We start from the raw sequence: 15,572 nt of genomic DNA, 5'->3' as shown, positions 1-15,572 counted from the left end.
AATAAAACAAACCAAAAAACCTTGGTCAAGCCTTCTATGAAGCAGAGGAATGGATGGAGTTGCAAAAGTACATTTCTTCCCATCCAGCATGATTCCTCGTTACACTTATCATATATTTATTACTCTCTCCTCTACTTAATGTTCTGGGGATATGAAGATAATTTTAGATTTTTTCTTTCTTTCAAAAAACTGCCATTCTTTTTTAAAAACATAGGAGACTTTGAGTTACCAGTATATATTTCCTGCATTTCTAAGTGTTACTAACTTTAAAATGTTCCAAGTTCACTTAACTACAGTAATTGGAAATGTGACAGCCCAGGCCCATTTGTTTTCATTGAATCAGTTTACATCCAGAATACATGATAGTTTTCAGTTGCAGCAGTGTATGAACAAAGACATTTCTAGGGAGAACCATAAATGCAGTTGCATGAACCTTCTTAATTATATTCACTAATAATGATGACTTGTTAGACTATACCAGGAGTTATACACCCTTTACATTTCTCCAGAAGAGTGGCACTAAGTTTACAAACCCACAGAGAATTTTGTTGTAATATTGCCTAAAGGTGAAACATGTTGAGAATAAAAATTCAGAGATTATTTCCAATGATTTAAAGCCTGGGCTCTCTGCTGGGGTGCATATTAAATAGATATTTGATACATCTACACACTGATCAGAGCTCTCTGATTCTTCCCCCCCGCTGCCAGGCTTTTTATTTCCAATGAAAAGATGCAAAATAATTCATCTGGATGTTTATTCCTTAAGAACAGTGCCATGATATCAATATATATTTTGCCTTTAATACTTATTTCAGATACAAGAGACACAAAGTTGTCTTTATCATTCTTAAAAGATACTCTAAATTGCAGTACTGTAAGAATCTGTTCATAACAACAAGACTCTCACACTTTCATGTACACTAGAATCACCTTGGGGATCAGGTTACAGTACAGAGTTTGCACCAGTAAGCTGGGGTGGAGGGAGCCTTGAAATTCTAAATTTCTCATAAGCTCTAAGTGATGCTGATGATACTGTCCTTCGAACCACAGTTCAAGTAGGACGTATCGAGATCATTATTTTGTTAAAGCAATTTCACTTGTACCAACTCTTTCCTCTCCCTGTGAAAATTCTCCTTTCCTCTGCTATTGCCTTCCAAGATGCTATCATCTGTATATATTTAAAAAAATTGCATTCTATAATTCAGAACAGTTTACAAGATGACCACAATATTTGGATAAATTAAATTATAAATTTTTAGAATTAGAGACCACCCCAGTCTGATTCTAGGGAGAAAGAAGCAATTGGCTATTCTTTGGGTTTAGTTAAATAGATCAATTTCTCAGAATATATTGCCTTGACCAAGTTGCTAATAAGATGATTTCATAGTTACATTTATTTACTTCATATCCATTTCATAAATGAGGACTGTTTATAAATACAAAATACTTGTACATCTCCTTGAATATAATTGTATTATTATAATTTACGTATTTATTAAGTAATCATTAATTGGTACCCAGAAAATTTCAGATTTCTTTCAGAGAATCTTTATAAAGTCCATATTCATGAAGCTACTTTTAATTTTCATTGTGTTAATGATTTTCTTCAGGTTAAAAAATGCTAGCATCTAGTTCTTATAGATTAGATTGTGGGGATTTGAATCTGACTTAGGCCCAGAAATTGAAATGTTGCACACCGAGTGAATGCCAGGATCATTTGTTCATTCCTTTCCCTGTGTGTCTCATTTTTGTTGTTGTTGTTGTTGTTGAGACAGTCTCCCTTTGTCGCCCAGGCTGTCGCGATCTCAGCTCACTGCAAGCTCCGCCTCCCGGGTTTACGCCACTGGGACTACAGGCGCCCGCCACCTCGCCCGGCTAGTTTTTTGTATTTTTTAGTAGAGGTGGAGTTTCACCGTGTTAGCCAGGATGGTCTCGATCTCCTGACCTCGTGATCCGCCTCGGCCTCCCAAAGTGCTGGGATTACAGGCTTGAGCCACCGCGCCTGGCCATGTGTCTCATTTTATATGTAGAACTAGTCAGTCCAGCCAGACACAGAATGGCCTGTTTGGTTCCCAGCGCCTTTGGTTATTTTAACAGATGCAAATCAATTGCACAATAGGACTGGAAAATTATCGTACTAGAGTTTTAGAACATGTCCTGTTTTCTTTTGCAGAAATATGCTCAAATTTAAGATTCATTTAGTTTTTGGTAATGAATTAGAAGCTCATTTTATGACAATGTCTAGAAATTAGGAAGAACCTGAGACTGGTATCAAGAGGGCAAGAATTATATTCTGACTTTTCCTCAGTTAGTTTTGTGACCACAGTTTTGTCTGTTTGGCCCTCACACTGTTCATCAAATAAATGATGGCACTGGACTAAATAATGTCAAAGTCTAACTTAGCTTTCATATTTAATGACTTCAAGTATATCATCAAGAGTCCTGGGTCTTCTTTTGAATTATTTGACGGAAGCTTGGCAATTTATTTCTGGATTGGTCTCGAGGTTTACCTAAGTGAGATAAATCTTTAAGAGTGAATATTTTATAAATCTTGATTACTCGCTGCAGAACAAGAGAAGTTAGACTCAGAATTTACATGTGTTGAATCACAGTTGGTAATTTTAGAATGTCTTATGACATGTATTAGGTAGAAAGCCAAATGAAAGAGTGAACTACTCTCCCTTGAAAGTAATGCGATTTTTCCTTGTAGTAATCAATTTATTGTTTTAATTTCTAAGTTACATAGTTTGTGGCAAATAAGAAAATACTACATTTCTTAGGGACTGAGGATTTAATTTGATACAAATTTCAATAGGTAGACTTTCCTGTTCTGCTTTTCTAAAGTTGTTTTTTCTTATAGCAGAGACAGCCAGGCTTATTTGTTTTAATAATGCAAGCTTCTAATGTGTACATCTGCTTGGTCAAAGATGTTTTGAGCACAATATTTTTGTATATTTGACTTCTAGAATAGAAAAATAAATGAAGCAGGGCTCTCACCAAAATACTTTTTTTCATTCATTTGTTTTTTCATATATTGATTTTAGTTTCTGGTTTATGTTGAACATGATCTTAGAATCATATAACTATGGTAAAACCTTCCAACCTGTGTGACTTGGCATTGTATATATGAAGAGTAATATAATCAAGAATAATAATATTGGCTAGTTTTTTGGCATACAAAAATGGCCTGACATTCTTCATGTAATTGGGGATGGTGGGACTTCGTTCTGCCCACAGGCATCCTTGTCTTTAGGATGTATGGTAATTTCTCTGCAGATTATTTATCTGATGAAACAGTTCAGTGAATTTAGAAGATACAGAGGCATTGGGTCAAATCAATGAGATTATATTCTACGCACAGGTAATGCAAAGGAGCATTGTCCCGAGAATCAATCTTTGTGTGAACTTAGAAAGTCATTTAACCTATCTTTGTTTAACTTTATTTTTTTGTTTTTCCATAAAGTAGTGTCAGTGATTCTTGGCATTGAAACCAATCCATTTGTTCAATCTACCATCTAAGGTTTGACCACCTTCTACAACATCCAGTGAAATGGTTCAGTTATGGTTAACTTTTTTTCTGTGATGAGAAGTTTGTTTTTTTATCAAAAAAACTTAAAGTTGAACTTACCCTCAGACAATTAGATGAGCAAGAACTGTGAATTTTCTCCTAAGTTATAGTGGGTTGGATATGGAATAGGACTGAAATCCCATGGCAGCCTCTTAAATCTTTTCCTCCAACTGTATGGCAACAAAAACCAATTGTAGACTATTAGAAAGATGCTTCAAGTTTTTAAATTTTACTTTTTCCCAATTTTATCAAGACATTTCTATGGTTAGAAATAGAGGCTCTTTTCATCTTGATATCAATCCATTAATCAACACATTTAAGATATGGACCTTCAAACAATTACTACCATGCAGCATATGTATTTTTTTTTTTTAATCTTACGGGATTACTCTTAAGAGCAAATGGTAATTAAAGGATATTAATGTTTATTGAAAATTTGTAAAAAGTAACAATTGAAATTATTACTATTGGCTTTATTTTAGCTTTTACTATTAATAGTAGTATTAATAGGAATAATGTTTTCTCATATCATCCTATTAATCAGGAAGAAAATACTTCATCAGATGAATTCATTTTGTGTTTAATCATCCAGATTATTCAAACATTTTATTGAAATATAGCATTTATGCTGATAAATGTGGCATAAATGTATGGGTAAATTAATTTTTTGCACACTTAGCACACCCAACACTTAAATCAAGAACAACATTAATTGTACCCCAAGAATTCTCCTCACTGTTAGCCCCTCTCCATCTCTACCAAGGGTAGCCACTGTCTTGATTTACAACAGAGGCTAGTTATGCTTGTTTTTAAAATTTTTATATAAATGGAATCAGAACTGTGTTCTCTTTTGTGTCAGGCATTTTTTTAGCTAAACATTATTACTGTGAGATTTGTCTGTATTTCTGTTGCAGTTGCAGCCCATATATTCACATTGTTATTTAATATTGTGTGACTATACTGAAATGTATCCATTCTATTATTGGTTGTTATTTCAGTAGTGTTAAGTTTTAGATTATTTTTGCAGAGTACCTCTATAAACATTCTACTATGCTATTCTGATGCTATGTGTATTTTTTTGTTGTTGGATGTATGCTTATGAGTGGAATTGGTGGATCATAGGGTAGGCATGAGTGCAACTTTAAAAGAGAATGCCAAACAGTTTCACAAAATAGTTCCTACCAATAATGTATGAGACTTCTAGCTGCTCCACATCCTCACTGACACTGGATTTTTTTGTATTTTTCATTGTATTCATTCTGTGGAGTGTGCTGTTATTTCATTATGGTTTTAGTTTGCATTTCTTTGAAGATAGCCTTTTATCCTTTAACATCTATTCAAGTATTTTATCCTTTTTTTCTCATTGACTTGTGTTGTGTTTTTTTTGTTGTTGTTGTTACTATTGATTTGTACGAGGTCTTTATGCATCCTAGATATAAGTATTTATTGACATTCACATGGCTATGGGTCTAATTTGTTTTTCATTTTCATTGTTTTAGCATATATTAGAAATGCAAATTTAGTTGGGACTTGTATTTAAAAATGGACATAGACTTACTCTGTAAGTATTCAGCAGAAACACATGGGTAAACACTCTGCTGCTTAGTATTTGTATATAGAATAGCACAAAGCTTACCTACAAAGATTGTAAGGTAGAAAATGATTAGAAGAAACATAATATTCTTATAAATATATTGTGAAAAACAGAGTGATTTTTGTATTTTCATGTAGTATATATGGTCTTTCATGAAAAAGAACATAGGAAGAAATATTTTCCCTGCTTAGATTTATGTCCCATGTATGGCGTTTTAAGGTAATTGCATATTCCATAGAGTGAATTTTTTCCAAAACTATGTGGTTGCCTTTAATGTAAATTTGAATTACTTAAATTTGGAATTAAACAATACAAAAGAAATGATATATTTTCATTTTTAAGTAATGGGAATATCATAGTGTTAAAAAGACATCAACACCCATATAACTTCAAAGCTTATGACATAGTGAATTGCAAACTGTTTATTATTTTTCCCTTTAGGCATACCACATTATCTGGCAAACAGAACCTTTGTTGAGATTTTATTCTGAGTTATACAGATTTGAAATGATACAAAATATCTTGGATAAAATTCTACAGCCTTCTTACTGGACCACACCTCTTCAACCTCCAAAACTTTATAATTTAGTTATTTAAGTGGAATCTTTCTTAATATATTACATGCTTCCCTGCCCTTTTAAACTGAGTAGACTAAAACACAATTAGAATTTTCTTACTAAGACATATCTTCACAAAGTTTTTCTTTTTTCTCTTTTTCTCTTTCTTTCATAATGCTATATGTCACTTCTTTCTGACACATAGGTGGCATGGCATATTAGACAGAACCTGGATTAGTAGACTGAATCCTGGTGCCACTTCTATTACTGTCACATTTTATGAATTTGAGGGTCATTTAAACTCCATGAGCCTCGTTTTCTTAATAATATAAATTAATGGGTTGGGCTATAGTAGTGTCTTTAAGGCTCCCACTGGCTCAGAGATCTACTTATTCAGTGGGAATGTAAAATTTCACAAATATCATATTCAGATAAGTGGATCTCTCTCTCGTGTGTGTGTGTGTGTGTGTCTGTCTATCTGACAAAAGTTTCCATAGATTGCCTCTCTAAATTAAATCCTTCATCATGTAGAATTGATTTTGGGAAACAAAAGGATGTAAAGATCCAACTTCACTTTTCTCTTATAGAAAACCAATTGTCCCAGCAACCGTTATTGACCTCTGTATGTTTTACTAACTTATCTGCAATGCCAGACAATATAAATATAAATTGTTTTCATATATGCTTATTAGTATGCACGCGCATGCACACACACACACATTTATATATATGAACCAGAATCCTCTTGGCTACCTATCATCAAAAGAGCAGAATAATAAGCAATGATAAATGAGTTGAAAGAATTGGCAAATGTTTAGTTTATTGATCATGGTTACCTGTTTTCTAAGGACTGTGACCCAAGTTCTTTATAATATGTGAAATTGCCATGGGATTGCATAATGCCAAAATAAACTTATTACAGTTGGTCAATTTTTATCTTATCAGCATCAGCAGTATATAAAAGTGACTTTCAGTAGCCTTGGCAAAATGTGGAATTATTTTCTTTTCGTTTTATGTCAATTTCATGGCTATTAAATGGTATCTGAATATAGTTTGATTTTGGTCATTTCCTCAGTACTAATAGGTATGAACATCTCTTCATTTATTCATAAGTAATACATATCTATTTTTCTATGAAATTACATTTCTTTTGTCTATTTTCTCCATTGGTTGTCTTTATTTTTGTATTGATTCGCTGAGATGCTTGGCATATTCTGGATTATAATCCTTTGTTGATTAATATGAAGTGAAAATATTTTCTCCTAAATTGTTATTTAACTTCTTATTCTATGGTGTTGTTGATGACCCAATATTCTTAATTTTAATGTAGATGAATGTATCAATATTTATTAGTGCTTTATTCTAATTTTTGAAATCCTTCCATTCTTTCATATCAAAATTTATTGTCTGACAAGTTTTCACAGATTGACTCTCTAAATTAAATCAGGCATCCATGTAGAATTGATTTTCATGAAAAAAATGATGTAAAGATCTAATTTCACTTTTTTCTTATGAATAACTGATTGTCCCAGTAACCTTTATTGAGTAATCTGTCCTTTGCACACTTATCTGAAATGCTTGACAGTAAAAATTGTTTTCATATATCCTTAACAATATTTTAAGTTTGATTATAATTATTCTCATTTTACCTATCCTAATGCATTTTCTTAAGTACTATAATTTTGTAATAAATGTCCATCTTTACACAGGCAACTTCCTTCATCTTCTTTCTCTGGCATATCGTGGCTATTTGGGACTCTTTTTTTTTTTCTCTCATAAATTGTGAAGAAACAGCTTTTTACATTTATATTTTTAATCTATTGAGATTTTTATTAGGATTTTATTGAATCTATAAATCTATTTACATATGTTGGAACATTGATTGTCTCTAGTATACAAAACCCTAAATTCTTTCCAAAGTATCTTATTAAGCCAAATAAATTTGTAGATTATTTTAGTCTTTCATTTGTGCATTGTATTTGCTTATATGACATGATTTTCTTTATTTATAATCTTTATAATGTTCATATAGTTTTCTTGTCTTCCTGCATTAGCTACAACATCAACTGTAGCACTGAATATAAATGTTGATAGTGGGAATCCTTGTCCTGTTTCTTATCTTAAAGAGAATATTCTAGATTTCATAATAACATATGACTTATGTTGCTTGTTTTAGATCATTTATCACATTTATCACATTAATTAGGCAAGCAGGAAGATATCTACTATTTATCACCAACGTATCAACTTTACCAGATGTCTGCACAGACATTATCTCATTGTATCTTCACATTCATTCTGAAAGATTGGTATCTCTAACCATTTTCAGAAACCGAAATTCGAAAAACAAATAATTGTTCTAGTGACAGCTAGTGGCCAACCTGGAATCCAAACTCGTGTTTTGACTCACATTTTTCTCTCAGTATAATAGTAATATCTAGTTGTGCTTGTGCCCAATATTGAACCACTTGCCATGTTGGACTGACCAGGGGAGCAGACACCTGGACTATAACTTTCTGAGACAGGAATTAAGTCCATTGTGTTCACTTCATTATCCCTAATGACTGGTACTGGGCTTAACCCTTGGGAGGTGCTCGCCAATATTTTGAGTGTTTGAATGGGAGGGATTCACTATTATAGATTGAGATGTCCTTCCTATGACTCTTATTCAGAATTATTTGGTCTGAGTGATAGTCTTGGCTAATAATTTACTAGTAGTCAAGACTAATATTCCAGGACTCAATTCCTGGTGAATACCTCTAGGTGCTCACCATGATATTTATTGCTACGGTTTGACTACCTGTAGCCACTGACGGCATTTTCTACATCCAGGAAGGCAGGTCATCTGGCTTTGATGCGTTGAAAGTGATTTGAGCTCTGATTCCAGGACATGAGTTATTTGACAATCAAATGAAAATTTCTGAGATTAAAAACCTATTACAGGGGAGAGTGCAACACCTGCTGATGTATCAACCCTCTCAGGGGCATGATAGTGATAGTATGTTGCCAGTGGGACAGATTAAGTTTCTCCAGTACCTTTTATAATTATATGTTTATAGTTTATCAGAAGCTGATTCCCAATCATGCTGTCTCATTTTTCTTGGCACAGCATCATTATTGCCTAGAAAGTCAAGGGGACTTATGGCTTACATTCTTCCTTTGGTTCAACTCACCTCATCAGTGGGAGAAGTGTGTTCTTTCCAAATAGCCACCTAGAAAGGTCCAGCATCTTGATCTGTCCAGCATCTTGTGAGATCTGCTTTGTTACTTCTAAATCTGGTAAAGACTAAGATACGTAGAAAATGTTGAGACTTCATTTATATGCTATCCCCATGACGATGTGCTAGAATTCTTACCAATGTCATAACAGCCAGCCCTACCATCTGCTTGATGAGACCAGGGAATGGATCAATAATCCAGCTGACTCCATTAGACTTTTTATCGCTACTCCCTCCATCCAGAGAGAAAAAAAATGCACATGCTTTGTAGGAGATCTGTTTAATCCCAGACCAGATTCTATTTTTTTTTTCTTTCCTTTCTCCTTACCAGATAATTTGTTATGGTCTCTCAATGATAAAACTGTTTGTCTCTTCATTGAAAAAGATCTTTGAATATAAATGTCTTACTGAAAATTAAAATAATACCTCAGTTGGATGGAGAGAATGTTGAAAACATCTTGGAATCCATTGTTGTCAGCAGAGTGGAACCATCCAATATGCATTTATGGTACCTGATTCATGCCCTGGAGACATCTCAGAGCTGCTTTCTCTGATCAGAGCTCTTGCAGTGATACTGAAAAATTAATTGAATTTTCAAGAATGTCAGCTTTAGCTACTGCAGCTGATGGCCCAATAGTTGAGGAGATTTATTAAATATATACTGCCACCTACAGCACTATTTGACTGAGACAGGGTTCATGTCATGGAATCTAATTAAGCAGGGTTAATTTGGGGAGTGATTAGCTATTGTTTCTGTTAAGATCTGCTGATTTGCATAGTGTATTTGTTTACTTATGTATGTATCATCTGTTTTCCTCTAGGAAAAGAAGAATATATTGCCACGTTCAAGGGATCTGAATACTTCTGCTACGACTTGTCTCAAAACCCCATTCAAAGCAGCAGTGATGAAATAACTCTGTCATTTAAAACCCTTCAGAGGAATGGACTGATGCTTCACACTGGGAAATCAGCTGATTATGTCAATCTTGCCCTGAAAAATGGAGCTGTCTCTCTGGTCATTAATTTGGGATCAGGGGCCTTTGAAGCACTAGTGGAGCCTGTGAATGGAAAGTTTAATGATAATGCCTGGCATGATGTGAAAGTCACCAGGAATCTGCGTCAGGTAACAGCGCAGTGGATAAGAGAGTAACTGGCTTTGTTTCTCGCTACAGCTGTGTGTGTGGTACTTGAAAACTCTAACAACATGATACAGGGCTCCTCAGAGTCACTTGCAAATTAACTTTTTCTTCTTCTGAGATGAATCTTCCTGCCATACTTGAGCAGGGGCATATCTAGAAAGTTCTGGGGGCCCAAAGGCTATTTTGATACAGGGCCATATGAAAATTTACAAGAGGGCTGCAAGGATATCCCTGCAACCTGCCCTTCCTGTGACGTGTGTGATTTTGTTGTGTTTCTGGTTTTTTGTTTGTTTAATTTTAAATTATAGTTTTCATGGTGATCATTTGGAAGCATGCACATTGGGGTCATTAAATCACAGTTCCTTTTTTGTAGTCAAAACAATAGTGTTTGTGATTTGGGATTGTATCAGTCCCTACTCCCTCCTCCTCCCACCCCCAAAATGGGGACCAAAAAAGTCCCTGAGGGGAAAAATGACTTTAGGGGCTTACATATCTCCTGAAGGGTCTGATTTTGAAGATATTTTTATTTTTAGCATAGATACTTTAAGTTAAACCCCAAATGACTCTGGAAAGGCCAGTTAAGCTTCTAGGTGCCCATTTCTATTTGATTGTGTTTTTTAAAAAATTTTCGAGATGCTATATACTAGGAAAATATCAGCTATTTACTAAATCTATGGGTCCACATATACTGTATGTTTTTAATGAAAACATGATTACAGTATATATATATGGATGAAAATGAATAGATTGTCCTTTTATATTGAACATTGTAAGTTTGGGTATTATGTGAAACTTTATATTACAATGTATCATTTTGTTAAGTGTTGACAGTGACTAATTTTTTTGCCTTACATGCTGATCTTAAACTAATATTCTTAACATATTTGTTGTTTCTCTGAACAGTTGCAGAATGACCGGATTGTCTCTGGTTTTCCTTTACCAAAACAGCCCTCTCTTTCAGAGCTGTTAACTGTCTAACCTTTTCTTTCCTGCTTCTGAAAGGTTTAAACTATCTGAGCTAGAGAAACAAAAAGGAGCTTTAGGAATGTAGATTTAGTCTAGCTAAGGCAAACAAGTAAAACTAAAAGATTCTTGAGAACCCCAGACCTTCCAGATCCCTCACTGACATGGGAGGGGGACCTGCATGCTTCCACGTGCCTTTGGAGAGGGTCGGCCACCATCAGTACAGCTGTAGACCACGGGTTTCCTATAAGTCTGTCTCTTTGGTTTTCCTTTTTTAAATTTTTTCTCTCAGATATGCACAAAGAAACTGGAGGCTCATTTGAGAGAAGCACAGAAGGAAGGGTGGGGGCTTGAGGAGTCCACTTTCTAGATTTGCCTTTGCTCAGGTTACAAACCAAACTGCGAATTGCTCAAAGGAAACTGTAGTTATACAGCCCGGGTGCATGTGTAGGAGGACAGATTAAACACAAATCCATTCTACTCATTCTATGTGTCAGGATCTTTGCTTTGTTTCATTGCAGTAAACTGTGACCCTAAAGTCCATCAATATGACCGAAGGAAGTTTTGAAGTTGAGGAGGAGTCCTTGTATGCTGTAAAATTGAGTAGTAGGGCAATGCCAACTGATTCCTACTAATTTCCTGGGGCTGGGGTGGGCCAGGGTGGAGGAGGGGCCAAGTATGGGCATAGGGCTGCAGTGGTCAGCTGAAAAGCTTTAGGCCTTTGAATCCCTTTTAGACTTTTCCAATGTCTCTCAGATGTACTCAGGAAGACAAAGGGAACATTGCCATGTGTCTGTTTCTGTCTAGTAGCGAATTATGAACAATAATAGCAGGAAAAATATTACCTCTGTGGGAGGCCTACTTGTTAGTCTGCTTTTTTCTTGTAAAATTTTTTTGCCCTTTTTCTATGTTACTAACATGCTTAATAACTAACATGTCATTCATGGAATGTTTCATTCTACTAACCGTTACCTGAATCAAAAAATGTACTAACATGGTAGAGACCATCATATTTTTTAAGTAACGATCGTTATTCTGTTCACAGTTTTTAATTTCCTTTCTCCCCCCTTCTCCACAAAGCACTCAGGCATTGGACACGCTATGGTAAACAAACTACATTGTTCGGTAGATATCATTCTAATTGTTTCTTATTTTGGGTTTGCCGTGTGTTTTCTTTCTTTCTTTTAACTGTAGACATCATTAACAAAAGAGGAACTGCGGTTGGTACTCTTCTGCTTACTTTGACCTCCTTCTTTTCATCTGTTGTTGACCTTCTTATTTTTTACCTGTTCCTGTCAACTTCTGTTTTCCAACTCACCTGTAGGGGCATCGTTAACGTTTCGAACGTTTTGCATCCAGCTGTGGTTAACACGGGATAAGACAAAATGGTGGCTGGCCCGAGTGACCGCAGGCTCAGCCAGTCTCTAACCATTCATGATGCATGGCATGGAAACTTGATTTGGGAATGCTGGAGATGCCACACCCACTCATCTTTACGTCATCACAAAGCAGTTGTTTTTAATTTTTATTTTTTTTCCTTTGGTTCTCCCTGTTTTCTTTCTTTCCTTTTCTGAACTGTACTGTACCTCTTGCATGTGCACATCAGCGTGTGCCGCTTCTACTGGTTGTTTTGCCTTTTCTCTCCCTTTGGCATGGACTTAGGCACTTGCATGCTGAACAATTGCTGCTCAATAGTGCAAATAGTGATGTTGCTGGAACTAGCTTGCGCCTTTTATGTTAACAAGGTGCACGTTGTGATTAGTTAATAACAGACAACTAAACTTTACTAATATGTACACCAGCAAAACTAACCTAGGAAGCATTTTACTAACACCATTTTTGTGTCTGCTCAATAACTTTTGAGTTGCAATAGGGATGATGCTGACACTAGTTCAATAATCAGTTAACTGTCTAACTAGTTTAGATCTCTTAGGGCTAGTTGAATAGAATCTAAGAATAAACCTCAAACAGACATGAAAATGGGTTCCATCATAGGTCTAAAAACAAAAACCAAACAAACAGAAAAAAGAAAAAAGCAAAACAAAAAAAAAAAAAAACAAACCAAAACACAAAACAGGCATATCCCAGGATTACAGTATCTAGGTCTGAGTATAGCGTGTCCTTTCCCTGTGCTTTGTTATCTAGGTGACAATATCAGTGGATGGGATTCTTACCACAACGGGCTACACGCAAGAAGATTATACCATGCTGGGGTCTGATGACTTTTTCTATGTTGGAGGCAGTCCCAGCACAGCCGACCTTCCAGGGTCACCAGTCAGTAACAACTTTATGGGCTGTCTCAAAGAGGTAAATATCGTTGTCATCAGAATCATTCCTAATTCATGATCTCATCATTTCAGATCCAGCATGAAAGCACCTTTGCTGAAGACCCGATGTTTCCAGACTCAAATGGCACAACTTTAAATTCAGTATTCCACTATTGTTTATGTAGGATTGGGGGAGGGAAAACAGCCCATAGATCATTCTGAAAGAATTAGGTTCCTCTTCTTTACTAGTCTGTAAGTAATTTACAATGAGAGTTGTGTGGACAGTTGATATTAGCTGTAAAAGAAAGTCAAACAAAAAGAAGTACTGGGTCTAAAGTTAAGGTAATTGGTTTACTTGCTTATTTCTACCTAAATGCCATAGGTGTTATGTATACGGTGAAGACTTTTTTGAGTATTAAAAGAAAAAAAGAATAAAAAGAAATTAGTCTATAGGAGAAGGAACGACTATGTAATTCAAAACAAAACTAAAACAAAATAAGTCTGTATAATGAAATAATTTTGTTCCCTTATTTTCAACACGTTCTGGAGGAAGTAAAACTGTTTCATTTGTTATCTGATGAATTTACTTGATATTTATCTGAGCAAGAACGTCAAACTAAATGATATCAATAATTTCATCCCTCATTATCAGCTGTAGTTGCCTATTGTAACTTTGTATAAGATTGGGATTTGTTGGGTTTGGGGGAGAGAAAGATCAAGAAGTTCCTGAATTTCATTTTTTAATGAATATTTTCCATAAAAGCTACCTTTAAAAAATTTCATTCAGCCTGGCGCGGTGGCTCAAGCCTGTAATCCCAGCACTTTGGGAGGCTGAGACGGGCAGATCACGAGGTCAGGAGATGGAGACCATCCTGGCTAACCCGGTGAAACCCCGTCTCTACTAAAAAATATAAAAAACTAGCCGGGCGAGGTGGCAGGCGCCTGTAGTCCCAGCTGCTTGGGAGGCTGAGGCAGGAGAATGATGTGAACCCGGGAGACGGAGCTTGCAGTGAGCTGAGATCCGGCCACTGCACTCCAGCCTGAGCGACAGAGCGAGACTCCCTCTCAAAAAAAAAAAAAAAAATTTTCATTCAGACACAATCCAATTTCTTTGGACTACTGGAACCAGAGGTTCCTCTTACATTGTATGGCTACAATTTAATTGCATAGATTTCTAAAAATCAAAGTTAAATAACTTTGAATTCACTAACCGTTAGCCATAGGTGTTGTTGATAAGCAGTGATGTACTTTGATTTATTCTAAAGTAAATAATTTAATCATGTAAACTTGATTCAGTTAAGCATTAGAGAAAAACAATTACTACTAAATTATCCTTCCCTGTCTTCTCTTTATGTGAATATACTGGTTGATTTGTTGCCCAGTATGTGGATGTATATAGAATAGTCCTGAGGGAGATTTAAAAAGTACAATAGTTTTAACAAACATGAGGAGATGCAGTTCTGTAAGGCCAAACCTACCCATGCTTTGTAGTAGGAGTGATAGATTACCTTTCAGAAAGTAACTTTTACTGGTTACAAATATGTAGTATGATCCAGGTTTGTGTTAAGCTGTGTAGAGGATGATAATCTAATAATAATTATTATTATTATTTATTACTATAGTACTAATATTTCCAGAGCTGTTATTTTGTGCTATTCTAAGAGCTTTATAGGAATCCTCACAATATAGGTAGACATTTTATTATCTGCATGTTTCAGACAAAGAAACTGAGATTTGAAGCAGGTACGTTTCTTGGGGAAGGTCGCACAACTAATAAGTATTAAAGTCTAAAGGTTAATTGAGGAAATCTGATTTCAGTGTCCTTTGTGCCCTTAACTACCATAGTTAAGAGCCTTGTTGCAAGAGAAATGTTTGTTAGAGTTCCTAAAAGATTGTACAAACTCTCAAATATGTTATAAACTAAAACAATGTTTACAAATGTATAATAGACTGTGAGGATTGAAGTATTAAGTTATTTAACACAGTTATTTGATTTAAAAAGCACGTGAGATGAGTGAGAGTTCTAGAAGACAAGGAGAGAAACAGAAGAGTCAGAACGTGAGCATCTCAGACAGTGACTGATTGACGCAGGCAGGGACGGAGAAAGTATATCAGGTGTGGTAAAAGAATGCTTAGATTTTATTAGAAGATTTCTGAAACTCCGTTCTAGTGATGGAAAGTGGAGGGCAGAGCCACATCCTCAATCACCCATACCAACTTCCTCATTTTCACTGTGAGCCAGACCAAGTATAATCAGTCCCTACAT

The 15,572-nt window shown here is 35.3% G+C and overlaps 1 protein-coding gene and 1 long non-coding RNA gene across 32 annotated transcripts in view; one reads left to right on the top strand and one right to left on the bottom strand.

Moving 5' to 3' along the window:
• The window catches only part of LOC103876943, a 61,840-nt gene extending 49,480 nt beyond the window's left edge, over positions 1–12,360 (bottom strand). For all 4 annotated transcript variants that reach the window (XR_001894641.3, XR_001894642.3, XR_636411.4 and 1 more), the window contains exons 1-4: positions 12,280–12,360; positions 9,364–9,511; positions 8,893–9,005; positions 3,629–3,738 (exon numbers count right to left, since the gene is read on the bottom strand). This is a non-coding gene — a long non-coding RNA (uncharacterized LOC103876943). The remainder of the gene's footprint in view (positions 1–3,628; positions 3,739–8,892; positions 9,006–9,363; positions 9,512–12,279) is intronic.
• The window catches only part of NRXN1 (neurexin 1), a 1,145,126-nt gene that overhangs the window by 405,906 nt on the left and 723,648 nt on the right, over positions 1–15,572 (top strand). For 16 of the 28 annotated variants that reach the window (XM_031655576.1, XM_031655575.1, XM_031655556.1 and 13 more), the window contains 3 exons: positions 9,759–10,060; positions 12,120–12,143; positions 13,185–13,346. In XM_031655576.1, the coding sequence (XP_031511436.1) occupies positions 9,759–10,060; positions 12,120–12,143; positions 13,185–13,346 (488 nt within the window). Of the gene's footprint in view, positions 1–7,699; positions 9,205–9,278; positions 9,446–9,758; positions 10,061–12,119; positions 12,144–13,184; positions 13,347–15,572 lie in introns of those variants that run through there. The other 12 variants (XM_031655565.1, XM_031655563.1, XM_031655557.1 and 9 more) reach the window with 3 other exon arrangements.

The sequence above is a fragment of the Papio anubis genome, chromosome 14 (assembly GCF_008728515.1).
Source record: "Papio anubis isolate 15944 chromosome 14, Panubis1.0, whole genome shotgun sequence".
NCBI lineage: Eukaryota > Metazoa > Chordata > Mammalia > Primates > Cercopithecidae > Papio > Papio anubis.
Note: the sequence above shows the minus strand (reverse complement) of the source record. Positions and strands in the feature narration are given on the sequence as shown.